We start from the raw sequence: 17,164 nt of genomic DNA, 5'->3' as shown, positions 1-17,164 counted from the left end.
ATAGATATATAGATATGGATATATATAGATATATATCCATGTATATCCATGATATATAGATATATATCCATATATATGTGGAAAGCAGCTGCTGGCTTTCCCCCTTTTTTTAATTTTTATTGTTTTTTAGAGGTGTCACCAGTCCAAAGCTCTGGTGCTTTCAATCATTTTTTGTTAAACGTGTGACATGGCACTTTTTACAGCATGGAGAATAGAATGGGGCAGAAGGTAAAACACAGAACAAGGTAAAAACCCCCAAAGGTACTCAGTGAGACCCTGAGACTGGGCTGAGAACTGTCAATTATATTGGAAATCCAGTTAAAATAATAAGGCTGAGTCATGGTGAGGGATAATGGTTATCTAGAAGAAGAGAACAAGAAATACAGCTAAAGTGAGATGTCCAAATGCAGAGCCAGATCTGATAGTCTGAACAAGAGACAGATGGTGGCACAGATGATGGATGACAAGCACTGACACAGAACTGCAGAGGGAAGGGGTCAGTGCTGCTTCCCTGGGAAGTCAGGGAGAGTCAGATCCTTGCTTTACTGTGTGCAAGGAGCAAAGCCCTTTCAGTCACCCCAGTCTGATCCGTGCAGGCTGGAATCTGAGTCTTTGGTGTGAAACTCAGACTGAAATGAAGTGTGTCTCCTCTGCATCCTCAAAGAGAAGCCAGGATTAACCCTGAGCAGCAATCACAAGCTAATGGGGCTCTTTGGGAAACACAAAAGAAAGAATGTTTTTAGGGATAGATAAGCATGTCAAGGGAAGGCAGTACAGAACTTGGCAGTAGTTAACATGATAAAAAAATGAATTAAGGCATTTAAGACAATGTGATAATATTATTCCTTTGGGTGTCTGGTGGGATGTTGGGTGAAAACAGAAAAGGAGTATATTAGGTATTGCTGACATGGACATACTTTTCAGATGAAGAACTTGTTAAAAATGCTCCTGTCAATCCTTCCATGTCCTTAAACTACCTGCCTGCCTGTTCCTTCCTTCTTCAGATGCTAATTTTTAATCCCCTGATTAAGTTTGCTGCTTTTTATTGCTTCTGACATGAGTCTGATACTTTAAGCACAAGAAGATGGATGATGACTAACAGGGTAAAACTGAGTTTAGGTTTTCTTAGCAGCACCCCAGTCACCACATGTCTTCAGAGAGACATTTGATAGGTGAATAAGATCAGCAATAAATGATTGGGAATGTTGTAAAGCAGGGTACAGCACTGCTGAGATCAAGAGATGACCAAACAGTGCAATTAGAGCAACACAAAGATGCTGAAGTTTGCAGTTTGGGGCTTTGTTTGGTTTTAGGTGAGTTGGTGGAAGCATTTTTGTTTTCCATCAGAGCCCCTCACTGGACATTTAGAGTTTATAAACATGAAACACGTCAATGACAATAAGCAATATCAAAGGGTTGTGACAAAGTTTAATTTAATTCTATATTCTGTCTAGTGACAAGGTTTAGTTTAATTCTATATTCTGTCTAGTGACAAGGTTTAGTTTAATTCTATATTCTGTCTTCTCCTACTTGCTAAAAACTACTGAGAAAGGCTCAGCCTAATTTGTTGTACCACTAAAATTTAGTCATAATAGATATTAAATATCAAATGGTACTTCAGTGGTGTTTCTTGCCCAAATGTTACAGTGTTCAGAGCCTTGAACTGCATTCAAGAAAAAGTGAAACGGAGTAATTACCTTATTCTGCAAAGGCTTAGCTGTGTATTTAATTTTCTGCCTTTTGTGCAGTGTATTTGTAGGTTTTATAGAATTTAATGTTTACTGTGCAAAAAGAGAATGCAAATAAAAGATGTGTAAACAGTGATAAAGTAACAGATAATAATCCTGCCAAAACAAACAAACAAAAAAATAAATTTGGGGTGGGGAGAAGTGATTCAGAGAATCAAACCTATGGAAATCCAGGTTTTTTAAGCAGTAAATATTATAGGAACAGCCTGGGGTAGTGCATACCTGAGAAGTCTCGTGTAGTCCTCCTCTCCTGACCTGCTCTCCTGCCTCTGTGGTACCATTTATCTCCCATCACTCAGAGGCTTAAGCAGAGCAGTCTGGTGAGTCTGGAACCCTCTGCCTGTTCCATATGTGAAATGCAGGATGGATGTGAGGATAAACAGCAGCCTGGCATTTGTGTACATCTTGCAGCTCAGCTGCTCTGTCCTGCTCCTCATCCTCGCTCCAGAGCCCTGGGGACTTCTCCCAGGAGCATCTCCAGGAGATTCTTGCAGTAAATGCAGAACAGACCCTAAATGTGGTCTCTGGTGGGACTTTGGAGACATTTCACAGCAGCTGAGATCAGGGAGAACATTGAAATAGATAAAGTGCAGTGCCAGGAGGCTGGGCAGGAGGAAAATGCCCTTTGCTTCCAGTGGATAGCCAGGGGGGCACTGGGCTGGTGCAGGATTTCTTTGCTGAACATTCCAAAGGTTTGGTTCCTCTCTTTCCCCAGCAAAGCTGATGTGAGGTTGAAATTGAAATTGAGCTGTTTCTCTGTCTCTCAGCTTCCTGCTGTCCCCAATAAACTGTGCAGGGACCTTTGTGCTTCCTCTGATGCCAAATGAAATGCAAGTTAGAGAGAAAGAAATCCTCCCTCAAATGATTTTTTCAGCAAAACAAGTGTACATGGCAGTGTGCAGTGTAAGCACATTTTGGACACTTTCTTTTTGCTTTAACAAAATTAATCCTTTTTTAAACATCTTCTAGCTATGTATGCAGGTATTGCTTGAGCCCTCACATTTAACTCCAAGATATGAGAGAGAAACTGAGAAAGGAGAAGGGGCAAAAATACAGCAACGACAACAAAAGAAAAAAAACCAAAAAACCCCCAAAATGTTTGTTAAAATTATCTGAGAATTTATAAATGCAGATGAAAACAACCAAGGAAAAAGAATCCTAAAAAGACAAGGGCAGTCATCATAGAGCAGGTTTCTCTTATTCAAACTAGTGCAGCCACACTCAGAGGAAAACTGGGAAAATGCAATCTAAATAAGTAAAAGGAGAAAAAAACTTTTAAGAAATCTGTGTTTACTCTGGCACGCGACTGGCCTACACTGCTTTTGACTTATTAGGAAGATTTTTGGCTGGGAGCTCCTAAAAGCACTTAAAAAGGCATATGTTTCTTTTCAGAATATAAGGGGCTTGGAATGCTTTCTTTAAACAAAATTCTTATAATTTATTATTTTTTTTTTTAAAAAAAAATTTCTTTTTCTTTTTGTGTGCTCATTTTGGAACAATTTCCTTAACTCCATTCCTCAGACCATTTGAAATAATTATTTTACTGACTATTTTTGCCAATTGTGTGGCCTTAGCTATCTATATCCCCTTTCCAGAAGATGATTCCAATGCCACCAATTCCAATCTGGTAAGTCCTCCATGGAGTTTAGTCTTGCTATTTTGAAAGTCCTTTTGAAAAGCCATTGTGGAGACTTGTGAAGGTGGGGAATGTGAAAAACAAAGAGTAGAACATCATAAAGATTGGTTTTGTTTGCTGTGTCTTGTCAATTTATTTTACTCTCTGTTTCAATGGAGCTGGTTTTGGAGAAGAATATCCCACAAAGGTGCTGTGGGTGATGTTTGGGTTTTTACAGCATGCTGCAAAAAGCTGTTGGTGAATTTGAACCTGCAGCTATTTGGGGGAGATATCTTTTTTTCCTCAGGGATTGTCTGGTGGTTTTTGTCTTGTGCCATTGTGAAGTTGGTGCTGTCCTCCTCTGGAGTGATTGATGATTAATTTGTGCTTGCATTTCAGACACCTGCATTGGTTTGGCTGAACAGCATTTGTGGGGTTGGGGTTTTTTGTTTGGTTTGGTTTTTTAATATTTTTATTTGTTTGTTTTAAATCATTCCCTCTTGTTGGGGGAATATAACTTTTCTTCTGTCCCCACTGATGCTGGTGTTGGTACTTTTGGGATTGGGGAGTCCATATAAAAAGGAAGAATGTTTACTTTTGGCTTAGCTTGAAGCCATAGCAAAGAATTCTGTTCAGTGAGGGCAAAACACAAACCAGCTCTGGAAGGCAGTTCCCTGAATTAGCAGAAAACATTTCTGGATTTTTTTCTTTTTCCTCTCAAATATGTGAATAAATCTCCTGCTTGTCATGTTGAATCAGGATGAAAACTCACTCCCAGAGTTTAGGAGCAGGGATGCTATTTCCTGAATAGAATTTATTGAGACTTAAGAGATTTTAGAGCAACAGAGGAGGAAAACAAAAGCCACAGTTCTAAAGTAGCGACAACTGGGATGGCTGACAGACATTGTAATTAAAAAGATTCATGCTGCTCTTGGAAGTCAGTCATCTGATTAAATCTCTCTTGAAGTTTTAGAAAACACATTGCAAACTTCAGGAATTGCTGAAACAATACTTCTATGCTTAAAAGCAAAATAGAAAGTAGTAAAAATTTGGACTGTAACTCCCTAAAGAGGTACAAAAAGAGGAGCAGGAGGTGGTAAGTGATTGGTAAATAATCTCTACACATGAGTTTTGTGGTCTCTTTGTTAGTGTGACTTGGTGTTTAACAAAGATGAGTTGTGGTGTGTGTACTCAAAATACTTCACTAGGGCACCTCTCAAAAATGACTGTATTTTATTTAATAACATAAAATTCAGTCCATCTCCTGGTGAGGAAAACAGGTATGTTTGCTGCATGTCCTGACTTCCAAGGGTTCAAAGAGGAAAATGAAGCAGATTTGAAGGTCAGAGGACTCAAAAGAGGAAAATGAAGCAGATTTGAAGGTTAAAGGACTCAAAAGAGGAAAATAAAGCAGGTTTGAAGGTCAGAGGACTCACAATTTGAGTTTAGTTGGGTTGTGGCTGTTTGTCTCCATTCAGAGAGGCTGGAAGTATGTTTGTACTTAAATGAGATGTATTGAAACTGTTCTGCTATCGAGAAATATGTGCACCTTGTGATTTGAGTTTCTATTCTGCATCTGTTTTCCAAGACATCTTTGCACCATTTAGAATGTCTATAAAACCACTTGTGTTATCTGTGGGTAAAGTTTAAAAAAACCTAGCCAAGCAAGAGCTGTCATCTCAGGCAAATTTGGAAATGTTACACCCTTGAGGATGAGGAGGAATTGTTAATTTACCTAAATAGTAGGGGAAGAAGAAAGTGAAATGAGTAATCTGCTAGACCCCACTTTGTGTCTTGATGATTAAAGTAATTAAAACTAGAAAATGGGATGCTTGGTGTGGACTCTTCTGTGTTATGGACCAAACTCTGGAGCTCTGGCTGCTCGGTGGGCTGTGATCTCCTGCTGCTCTGTGTTTGCTGCTGTTGGCTTTTGTGTGTTTTGTTGCTGTTTTCTCAGTTTATACACTCCTCCCTTGGTGTGTGTGCACTGCTGGGGAGGAGCACACCATCTGAATATGCTGAATTCTGTGGGGAAAGTCCTGAGCCAGAGGGGGCAAAGGGCTGAGATCAGGGTGAAAAATGTGTTAGTTGTGTTTGGGAATGGGATGAAGGAATAGATGAGAGTAAAAGAGAAGTTATCCCATCAGGCAGGAGCTTTGCAGGAGTGGGACCTTCCTGTCAAAGAGCCAAACTGTGCATGGAAGAGATGGAAAGAAGCTGGGCTTAATAACATGTTAATAATATGTTAATAATATATTAATAATATGTTAATAATATGTTAATAATAGGTTCCTGTGAAAGCTCATGTACTCACTTCATCTTTGAATCTTTTTCTACCTATGAGCATCTATTTCAAGAAATAAATCAGATTTATTTTGAGGCCAGGAGGGCTGCAAGGGCAGTAATGTGACACAGGCCAGTTTTTGTGAGCAGTGTGTACATGTGGGTCATGCACAGAGGTGTGTGCTGTGCAGAAGGGTGACTGAATTCTTTTGAATTCTTCTGAATTCTTCTGAATTCTTCTGAATTCTTCTGAATTCTTGATTGGTTTTCATGCTGCAGTTTAGCTGTTTTAGGGTTAAAGCTACCACAGAAACTCCCACATCCCTAAGACATCTCTAACTTTTGAGGTGCAAGGAGCTATCTACAGAAACACAAACTGTTTTACGAGCTCTGAAAGTGCCATCTTTGCCAACAAGCTGCCAGATTTGCCTTGGGCTTTGAGTATTCCTTCTCCAAAGTCTCATCATAACTTCTCAAATAAAGTTTTCTTTAGTGATTGAGGTTAAAATTCAGCCAATTGCCTTCAACAGGCAATAATGGAGTAGAGGGTGGTGAGGGAAGAGAAAGGAATCCTGGATTATGTGAGTGCCTTCTTTCCTTCTCCCTGTAAAATGAGAAAAATGATGCCTAAATGATGCTTTGGCAAACAACTGCTCTGTGTGAATTTGGTACAGAAATGTCCAGTAAATAATTCCTTCCCCTTTGCTGTAGCCAGGAATTGTGAACAGCTGCTGTGTGGTACAAGTTTAGGTTTAACACCACATAGATATTCTGCCTGATCCTCTGCAATCTCTAATTCCTATAATAATAATTCCTATAAATTTTCAGGCCTTTTTCATCAAGTCTAGGGATGGTAACTTGGACTGCAAAGCCCTTTCAGTTTGGAAATGAACATTTATGCTAAACCCCAAATTTCCTATTTTTATGCTCACTACATTGTCTTTGCCATTGGCTTTAAGAAATATTCCAGAGTGGTATAATGTACTCATAAAAAAATGCTTGAAATTGGCTTTGGCAGTTTTTATGTGTTACTTTTGCAGTACCACAGGAAAGCTATTTTTACTGGAAAGTGCTGGAAAACTATTGAACTTACCCAAATGGAGGGCAATTGTATTAGGGGCAGTTCTTTCCCCCCCACTTTTTTTTTGTATTAATGAACTTCCTGAGCCTTAATTTAAATTTACAAATAATGTAAGCTCATGTGTAACCCTGCCCAAAGAACAGCTGTGTGTTAATGCAATCAGAAAAATTGAAGCTGGTTTGGGGGGAATTAAAGTCAGCCTGCATCAGAGGCTGTGACTGATACAGAGGCTTTCTGCTTGTTATCCCTGCAATTATGCATTAGGACAGAGATAACATACAATTAGGAATAAAAATCTGGACTGCCTAAGATAGGAAGCTGGGAGGAAAATGCTTCTGTCACTTTACTGGCAGCTGTAAATGGCATGAGCCTGGTCAGTGTCACAGCATGGTGATAACATAATGAGGTTAAGACCAAGGTTTACAACACCTTCCAGGGAAGGCAGCTCTGTTGGTTGTTTATGCTTTGGATAAAGAAATCTTCCTTCTGTTGTTTTGATAGTTCTGCTTTCCCTCCCTTGTCCTTCTTGCAGGAAGGAAATGCTGTTGTACTCGAGTTAAATGTAAAGGAAAATCTCTTGTGTTTATATGTGAGCTTGTAATGGGATGTCACCTTTGGACTAAACCTCAAATGGGACCCCATGAAAAGACAGATGGGATTTCTGCTTGCTTGTGTCTGCCCATGGGAAGGGGGCTTGTCCTTCAGGAATCTTGGCTGTTTCATCACCTGCTCCTTATGGGAGTGTCCTGTAGATCAGGGGATTCCTTAAAAAAAGAGAAAGTTACTTCAAATTATTTTTTTCTGCCATTTTAAGGAGACTGACACAATAGGAGTGGATGTGACTATCTATTACATTTCTATATAGTGGAATAGAAAATCTCAGCTGTTGAATCAGAGGATTCTCGAGTCAGCACATGGAACAGGCTCAGCTTTTCTTGTGTGAAATCTGAAAGCATTAGAGAGCAAAGTGTGGGCCAGGGGGTCTGGAAAAGAAAGGATGGCTTTTCTGGCTGAGGTTGAGGAAAAAGGACACTGCAGAAAAGCTTTTGGATCTGTGGCATCCCTGCTCTCACCCTCCTGTGTGCCAGCTCCCCATGTAGGGTGTGTAGGGGAGTGAGGGATGGAGCACACACCCAGCTAATGATGGGTTTATTACCTTGGGCATGGTGCCAGCCCTGCTGCAGCTGGGACAGCTCACACTGAGAGTTTGGGGAACCAGGAGTGAGTGACAGAAGCTGGAAGAACACTGCTGAGGCGGCTGCAAAGCCACTGGAGTCAGAGTGAGGAGAAAGGAAACGGTGCCAAAAAAAAATCCTGGAGGGTTTCTTCCAGAAAGATTGTGAATCACTGTGTGATTCTGAGGAGGCTGAAGATAATGGAATTTAGGCTCAACATTTCCCAAAGTTCTCAGAAACCCTGCTTCTGACAGGGGAAGCTCAGCATCCCTAGCTGCAGAGAAGAACAAGGGTGGGAGAATAAGCATTGGGTCTGGGATATTCAACTTGTGTGCTGGCCCTGGAATTGAAAAGCTGTGTGGCCTTGGGTAAATTGCCATCCCAATTTTTCCATCACACCATTCCATGAAATGTAATCACATTTCATTTCATGGAATGCTGTAGAAAAGACTGTAAGGGAAGAATCCCTAGCAATCAGTTCCAAGATAGTAGTCACTAACTAAAACAGAAATGTAAAAAGCAGGGTTTTTTGGGTTTGTTTTTTTTTTTTAACATAGTCGTGTCGTTTCCTAGGCTTTGTGAAGATGAAACTGGTAAAGCAGAGACTGACATATGTATTACTAGCAGGAGGAAAACTGTTGGGTTCTGAGTCCCAACCAAATCCCAGCTTCTCTTTGTACCAGCAGCCCCAGAGTTCTCACCCAGTCTGTGCTGGTTGTTGTTTGTCATCTCCTTATGGGACCTGACATCTCTCAGGGCTGTGTCCCCCCATTTGTTTTTTACTTTTTAAATCCATAATCCTTGCCAAGTAATTCTCCTTCTTCCAGTACACATTCCAACAGACCCATCCCTTTTCCATTTTCCTCCTATCTGCAGTCCCCCCTCCATCCATCACATTTCATGGATGTGAAACCATCCATGGGTTTCACATTTCCCACCTGTTTTCTCATGTGACCCCAGTGCTCTTCTTCCTCAGCTTCCTGACCCCTTCTCTTGTTAATTTTACTCTTAAATTCCATTTCTTTTCCTAAACCTGGACTCTGTCACCAAGGAGTTAATCCCAGTGCACATTCTGTCTCCTTATTTATTTAGCTTCATTCTCCACACATCTGTCTCCTAATCTGAGCCTTTTCCTTTTGAAATCAGTGTCCCTCCCAGTGATGTCTGACCACCAGCAGAAGACAAGGACACTCACATGCAGGACTGTGAGTTGTGCACAATGCAAAGAATGATAAACTCTTGCACTAACTAACCCCACCCCGTGAAAAGGGAAACTTGAAACTTGTAGGTTGTATGTATAAATGATTTTGAAACTTTAGCTGTGTGTTTTGGTTCTGATTGATGGCAAGTTTAGCCCAAACATTATTTATCCCATTTTTGCAGACAGCTCTGATTACCGTTTTCCCTTTCTTTCTGCGTAGGCTTTCTAAATCTTAACAAGTGTGTTAGTTGGGGTTGTTTCTTTCAGGTGGTAATTATTCCTGTTTATCAAACCTCAGGTTCACTGTAGGATTTGTGTGTGTGTGTTTCATTTGGATTCTTTATGACTTTTTTTACCTGTTTAGGAAAAACAGAAAACAATGTGGAAGCAGGCTAAATAAGAGAGTATTTAAGCAGTGATGTTTTCACTGTAGTCTAATTCCTGCCACTCCAAAAGTGACAGTCTTTTAAAAACAGTGGAAATTTTCAAAATGGGAAGTCCTTTTTGATACAAGCATCCTTACCCTTCTGTAAGTCTTTGGGGTGTTTGACTTCTGTCCATGAGCTCTTCAGAATCTATGAGGAAGGAATTAAGCATCTAGAAAATCTAGGAAGTATATTTCATATCTCCTTTAGGTTCCTTCATGTATAGCTTGTATTAGACCATGTTTTAAGTCAGGCAAATTTCCCATTGGCTTCACTGGAGTTTGGCTGTCACCAGACACCATCCACCAATCCAGTGCATGCCACTGAGACAATTGTTGGGGCACTGGGGGCAATTGTTCACATTTGCTGATGTGAACAAAGCCATTGACTCTAAAGGAAATGCTCCATCTACTTGTTCAAACTAGGAAAAAATACCTCAAGAAGTTTTCATAGCTCCCTTAGAAGTAAAATAACAGATGTGCCGCTTGCCAAGGGACAGAATTGCAAAAAGGGAGGAATGTTTTGTGAGTTTCTCACAGTTTTGACTGGTTATTCCTCCCCTGGACAATTCTTGTTCTCTCCTTTGCTTTCTAACTCCTAAAACATGAGGTTCTGTATGGCATAGCAGCTCTTCAGCCCTCCTGGATGAACGACAGGCAGCCTCAAAGCAAGCAAATTCTTGATTTCACCTTCAGGAAATGCTGGTCAACATATAATTGATGTTGTCCATAACCCCATGGAGTGAAACTTCTTTTCCTGCTTGTACAATTCCCATGAAGAGCCTGTACTTAGCAAAGACACCTGAGAGACCACGGGTTAGGGAAAGACACCCAGCAAGCAGCAGGAAATCCTCATTAATGCCTTTGCTGGAAGGTTGGCTCAGCAGGTCATCTCCTGAAGGCACCCTCAGAAAGTTCTGTTGCACCCAAGCCTAGGCAAGGCAGCTGGACCATCTCTGGACATCTTTTGCTAGCGCCCTAACAGCTTGTGATGATGTCTGGGGCACCAAGGAATGTGTGTTTTGCTTGGTAGAGACACTTTGATGGTGCATAGATGTAAATTTTGATGGATGCACGACATAAATCCATGTCTTGGTGCTCACCCAAGAGGAGCCAGAGCTTTGGGAGCTGTTCCCTTCCTGGGGCTGCAAACCTGTTTCTGGCACAGCTCCTCTCCAGCAGGGGTGGCAGCACCTCAGCCCTGTGTGCTGAATTTGGCAGGTGGGAGATGCCCAGCTCCAGCAGCAGGAACATTCCAGAATGGAAATGGGAGGAGTGTGGAGCCCTGGTTAGCTGTGTTGGCAAGGGTGAAGCTGCTTTTCAGGCTGTCCTGATAAACTTGCACTGGTGGAGAGTGTGGGGTTTCAGAATCCATCATCTTCTGCTGGTTTGCCATTGTCTGTTGCTTGTAAAGTTTATATTTAGGTAGCTTTTATTAGGAACTGAAGCAAACGTCTTTTGCACATGGTTATCTTCATCTGGTATGTCGAAATGTTTTTCTACTTAGCAATAAATGTGCTTAATCTTTTACTATGACTCTTTGATCTGAAGCATGGTGAATGCTTTTTATGTGGATGTTTTAAAACGTTTCAGTTCTATTACATGCCCTCAAATATAAAACCTCACACAAGAGCGGAACTTGCATGTAATTTTTTTATTATTATTATTTTTATCCATTGAAAACCACTTACAGTGCTGTTATCCTTGTGTGGCCTTATTGTCTGAGTCACTTTTAAACAAGAATCCCTGTTTAGATGAGATTATGCAGGCAAACATGTGGTCACAAAAGATTTTTTAAAGATCTAGTTGCATAATTGTTTCACAATCCAAACTTGCATTTAAAAACAAACAAACAGAAAGCTTCTCCTCATTATGGCCATCAAGATAATGCCTGAATCTGGACAAAAGGCACATCAATGCCCTTCAGGAGCAGCTGGCTGAGATGAAAAATGTGAATTGAAATAACATCAAAGGGGATGCACAGCTTCTCTAGTGGTGGCTGGATGGTCACAATGACAAAGGAAGGTCTCAGACAGGACTGGTGTCACTGTGGTGTTGGGGCATTTCATTCTTAGATTGTTTTGCTGTAGAACTGATGCCTGGAGAGGGCTGGCCTGGAACAGAGGCTGGACAGGGTTCAGAATAAAGCAGGGATTTATTGAAAGGCCCTAAAGGACACACCTGGGGCAGTGCAGGAGCCTGGCCAGGGCTACACCCAAGAAGAACCAAAAATGGTCACAAAATGGATGATTGCTCACCAGGGCTCACATTTTTGTAAGTTTTGGTCCATCTGCATATCAGGGATTCATTGTCCAGTCCCAGCTCCAGGTTATGGAGTCCCATCCTTGTTTTCTCCCTTCAGCCCAGCGTTGTTCCTGCTTTTGGGACTGAACCCTGTGAAGACTGTCCTTGGTATGGAGCTGGAAAAGGAATTGTTTTGTCTGTGAAGAGAGCTCACTGACACTGAACACAAAGCTCAAAACTCCACACCTGGGCAGCGCAGAATATGAAAAACAGAAAAGCTAAAACTTGAGGCATCAGAACAAGGAAATCTGCTGCTTCTGCTCCTTAAGATCATTGCTGTCCTTGTAACTGAGGGAAGGAAATAGAGGAATTCCAGCTTCCTGCTTCTGTTAAACGCCTCAGGTGCCTCCAGAGTCCAAGAACCTAACTGGGCATTTGCTTGTGCAAGCACTGAATAATCCCATGCAGCCCTGGGGTGATTCTGGAGTTCCACCTGGGGTTTTCTGTAAAATCCAGTGTGTCCAAGTAGGAAGAGCAGGAGGTAAAAGCTGGCATCTCCATGGAGATGTCTGGGTTGGATGTGCAGCTTTGGTTTACAGCTTAAGTTGCATTGATATAGACCAGCAAGGATCTGATAAACCTCCCTTCACCCAAACAACTTGTGTGCTAATTGTTATAAGCCATTAACCGTGATGGATTCTTCCCTGATTCAACCTGAACCAAGTTTTAGCTGTGAATCACTGGCTTTTTTATAGATCTTCTTATTTAATGTTTTCATTGTATCCTACTTCTCATTTGTCAATTACACAATTTTTATCCATCTCAGGGGTGTGATGCTTTCCTCCTGACATAAATAGATTCTTGTTTATAGCAGTTCATATTCCAGCACTGCCCTTTCCTCACTCAAATTGTGTTTATTACGTTTTACACACTTAAAAATTACATTCCAGTTTCATCCTTTTTTTTTTTTTTTAATATTGGATATAAATATTAATGTCCAGATCAGCTTTATCTCATTGATCAAGCTTGATTTCATTGTCCCTAGGATAAAAACATTAAAAATTGCTGCTGCTTTGCTTTCCTTTTGACACACCAGGCTGTTGCATGCAAGTATTTGACAGCTCATAGTGGGAAAAGGAAGCAACAACTGAAGCAAAGTTGAGTGTTTTAGCCTTTCAGAGGCCATTAATATGATAATATTTGACTATTTGTGATGTTTTTTTCTCTACTGAAAGCTTGTGTAGCAAAAGAAAAAGAGGAGGAAATAATAAATGCAGAAATGTATTTGTAACTTTTCAGATTCAGAAGGTTTAATTCTGCTAAATTTTGAGCTTGTACTTTGCAGTCCTTGCACAGAGGATACAGAAATATGAGGGACAGAGCAGTACAAAGAGCAGCAGCAGATCTAGGGAAAATGCAGTGTGGTATTGGAGGGAAGAAACTGCTGATACAACCCTGGAAATACTTCTGCTAAATAGCTCCTGAAATAAATTCACTCCTGGCTGAGAGTTCCCTTTGGAAATGCCCACCTTTGCTTTCACATTTCAATATGTGTTGAAAAAGGAGGCTGAGACAGATCCCAGCTTGTGTTCAGGCTGCTGCTCATGGGTTTCCCTCAGTTCCTCTTGGTCACTCAAGTCATTTTCCATGGTACACAGCTGGCACTGTTGGGCCATTTAAGGAGTTTAAGGAGTGTGTTTAAAACAGTTTTCTGTGGTTCATTCCCTCCTTCCATCACCCAGACCTGAACCAGACACCTCTGCCAGTTTGTGTGTCCACTGCTGCTTTCACAATACACAAAGAGAAGTTTCACTGGATGCAAGTGGTTCTTCAATGAACAGTAATTTCCCAAGTAGGATTTTCATACCATGGGTTCTTCAGTATGTCTTGGGCTTTATTATTATTATTTTTTTAAATGCCTCTATTGATGCAGCACTTATGAAGAGCATGGTTCTATCTTTGCTGGGCTCCACTTCTGAGCTCTTCTTGTGGGTGAGCTCAGCTATGGATGTTTCTGGGTGATGCTCATAGTGACTCTCACTGTGTAATTGTCAGAGCTGTGTAATTGTCTTTTCCCTGTCATTCCCAGTCTTTTCCAAAAGCCCAGAGAAGCTCAGGGGGCAGGCAGGAGGCTGGAGCTGCTGTGTGTGCAGGAGGGGAGCCTCTCCCCCTGCCTTGTGCCTGTTCAGTGGGATGGGCAGCAGGAGAGAACAGGCAGAACAGCCTCTGGAGCAGAGGTGAGGCCATGCACTGCTGTCCCTTGGGCACAGTTCCAGCTTGGATCAGGAGAGTTTCCAAGCTCTAATCGATGCTCTGCATGCATGGACAGAGCACAGCCTGGTTCAGTGACAGCCGCTCTGCTCCGGGTGCCTCTGGCTGCAGGAACTGATGTGCCTTTACTGTTCCAGCCCAGGAGGCAAACTGGGCTCTGCAGAGCCTTTGACCTTTTGAAAGCATGAAAATCCATAGGGAGCTGAAAATTATTCCTTTTTCATTGAGCTGCTTAAAATAAAGTGGCCTCCGACCTCTCGAAAGTGTGTCTGAGCCGGTGGGACTAGGGAGAGACCAAATGAACTAGACCATAGCAGGGCCCAGAGGTGAGCACAAATTCCAAGCTTTAGGCAAATTCCATAGATCAGACTGTATTTTAAAGTGAGAAGTGATGATTTCAGGCCTCTAGTGTTGCTTTCTGCTGGTCATATAAATTCATGCTCTATCAGCTTTATCAAGAAAAGGGAAGATGTTCGTAATGTACTGGTAGGAATCTCACTTCTAATTGAAAGCTGATAAAGGATGATATAACCTGAAAAAATAGAGAGGGCTTTTTCCTCCATACATTCCTCTACTGATCTGCAAATTTACACTGAGAATGCAAATGTATTTCTAAACTCCATGTGAATTCTCTCAGGTTAGGCTTGATTGTATTAAAAGGGCTGTAACTTTTGTTGTGTTCTCACTACTTGCTGCTGCTGCTGCTAATTCAGATTATGCTTGATTGTATTAAAAGGGTTGTAACTTTTACTTTGTTCTCACTACTTGCTGATGGTGATAATTGTTTCTGTTCTTTCTCCTGAAAACACTCATCAGCACCATATTTGAAGGATGGCCATAGAAGGTAGATCAAGCTTTCAGTTTTTGCTGTCACTGGCACAGTAAAGAAGTTAATAACTCATTGGGCACCCTGGAATTCTTAGCCATTTTATCCCAAAGCTGTGCCCTGATGCCTGTGCTCAGCTGGCCTTGGACATGATCTGGAAGCCACCCTGAGAAACTGTTGCTCTCCAACGTGTAATAACAGCTTGATAAACCTGATCTGCATTCCTTGATCCCAAGCTCATGCCTTTGCTTTTGCCTAAGCTGAGGCTGATTGTTCAATAGCTCCCAGTTCTCTGATAAATACACTTAAGCCTGCCCTGCTTCAGCAAAATTGGAAACATGCAGGTTGATCTCAGTGGGTGAGTGAGTGTTGCTTGAACAGCTTGCAAACAAAATGTTGTGTTTCCTCTGCTGTTTGGCTACTCCTGACAAGTCTCTCCATCTCCTCCCCATGGTACCTGCTGGAGCCCTGTGCTGCACACAAGTGATGATGTGGAAATTCTCCTCTGCTATCATTAAATATGCTTTAATTGGACTATGGAGCAAGGGACTGATTGTGAGCTTTGAGTCTGTTCTATTTGCTTGCCACATAAAACCTGTTATTTTACATCCCCTGGTCTGATTCAGGAAAGCAAGGGCTGAAAGCTTGTGAGCAGATGCAGATCTTGCTTGCTCAGACTCAGATGAAAGCATGTTCTCCCACGTCATACATGAGTGAGTAAAGGGCTGATGATTATTGAGCAAACACTGAGCAGAAAATGGTTTCAGAATAATGCACAGAAAAAGCACTGAGTAAATTCTAAAAAAGCCCTCATGTTATGTCTGGCCATCAAGGATTGTACAACAATTTGTTCAGACATTTAACACAAGGAAAAGAAATTGTTCCTGCTTCAGGATATTTGCCATTTTCTTTACAATAGTGAAATACTGTATACAGCCCTAAATGTTTTGGAATCTAATCTCACCATGTCCATCTGATGACCATGCTTGAGGTATTTATTGATGAGGCTGGATAAATCTGAGCTGAAGAGAGCACCACTTGTCATGGAGTGAGTAAAATCCTGGGCATGATGCCAGACTCTCAGGGACAGTTTTGCCTTGATGGCATACAGTGATTTATGCTTGTCTTTGCTTCCATCACTGAGTGCTAGAACAGGGAGAGGAGAGGCAGGAGGAAAGCCAAACTGTATTCTCACATGGATGTTATTTATTTAGAAATTAAAATCTTCTCATAGCCTCATCATTTTCTGTAAAAAAAAATAAAAAATACTCCTAGCTTCGTTTTAGATTATCAAGTCTGTGTTATTTTGCAGATATGATGGTTGTTGAGTCTTTCTCAACCTAAATATTTTTTTGTTGTTGTTGAAATACTCATATTCCTGTGACAGCAAATGCAGTTTGTTAAATAATCTTACCCTGAACTGCTGATAAATAGGCTGAGTTCTTAGCAGGTTTTTTTCCCTGCTACTTGGTATTGTTTTGTTTCAGTGAGCAGAAATTCAGTTTCCAGTCTGCTTTTAGTGAACTGAAGAAGTCTATAAGCTTTATGTGTTGGTCAGCTTCCATCTTCAAGCATCCTTTTATGACTTTCAGTAAAACCTTTCATTTTGATAGCTTATTAAAATGAAGTTTTGCACTGAAATGTCTGACTTATGCAAGGAGCAGCAGTTCCCACCTATTCCCTGTAGCCTCACAGGAAAATAACATTCCCAGACAAAAGTTGAGTCAGGAGACAGGAATGACTCATTCTTCTTACTCTTCCCCTCTGACATTACTTCAAGAACAAGCAAGAGGTTTAGTCTGAAGTGTTGCTGTTGTACAAAAACACAGAAAGTTGACATTAACTCCAGAGGAGAGTGGAACAAGAGTTTGGAAGACTGGTCCATTGAGGATTAATAACTAGATAAACTGCATCCAGCTGAGGGAATTCCCTGAGCTGAAAATAATTGGAGGTTGGGAGAAGGATGAAGGAGAGGTACAAGCCTGTCTTGTCACTGATCTCCCTTTGGTTTTTGATTTTGGCTGCTCCTGGAGACACAGCTCTGAGTTAAATGGACTCCTTCCACCCTAAGGGGAGCCTGAAAACCAGAACTTTGAGGTTCAAAATCCAGAAAGGATTTTTTGCTTTGTGGATTTATGGCCAACCTTCAGCTGGTATGGAGGGGAAGGAAAGGGAAGGAAGCAGTGTATTTTGAATATCTGTCTTTTAAGGTCATATCTTGACTTTTCATAGAGGAAAAACTGGGTTGGAAGGGACCTGAAAGATCCTCTAGTTCCAATGGCCCTGTGATGGACAG

At 41.3% G+C, this 17,164-nt stretch overlaps 1 protein-coding gene across 14 annotated transcripts in view; it reads left to right on the top strand.

Annotated features, from left to right (window-relative positions):
- Positions 1-17,164, top strand: part of CACNA1C (calcium voltage-gated channel subunit alpha1 C) — a 435,290-nt gene that overhangs the window by 28,566 nt on the left and 389,560 nt on the right. For all 14 annotated transcript variants that reach the window (XM_033514757.1, XM_033514754.1, XM_033514753.1 and 11 more), the window contains exon 3: positions 3,270-3,375. In XM_033514757.1, coding sequence (XP_033370648.1) covers positions 3,270-3,375 — 106 coding nt within the window. The remainder of the gene's footprint in view (positions 1-3,269; positions 3,376-17,164) is intronic.

This window comes from Parus major, chromosome 1A (assembly GCF_001522545.3).
Source record: "Parus major isolate Abel chromosome 1A, Parus_major1.1, whole genome shotgun sequence".
In the NCBI taxonomy this organism is placed as follows: domain Eukaryota; kingdom Metazoa; phylum Chordata; class Aves; order Passeriformes; family Paridae; genus Parus; species Parus major.
Note: the sequence above shows the minus strand (reverse complement) of the source record. Positions and strands in the feature narration are given on the sequence as shown.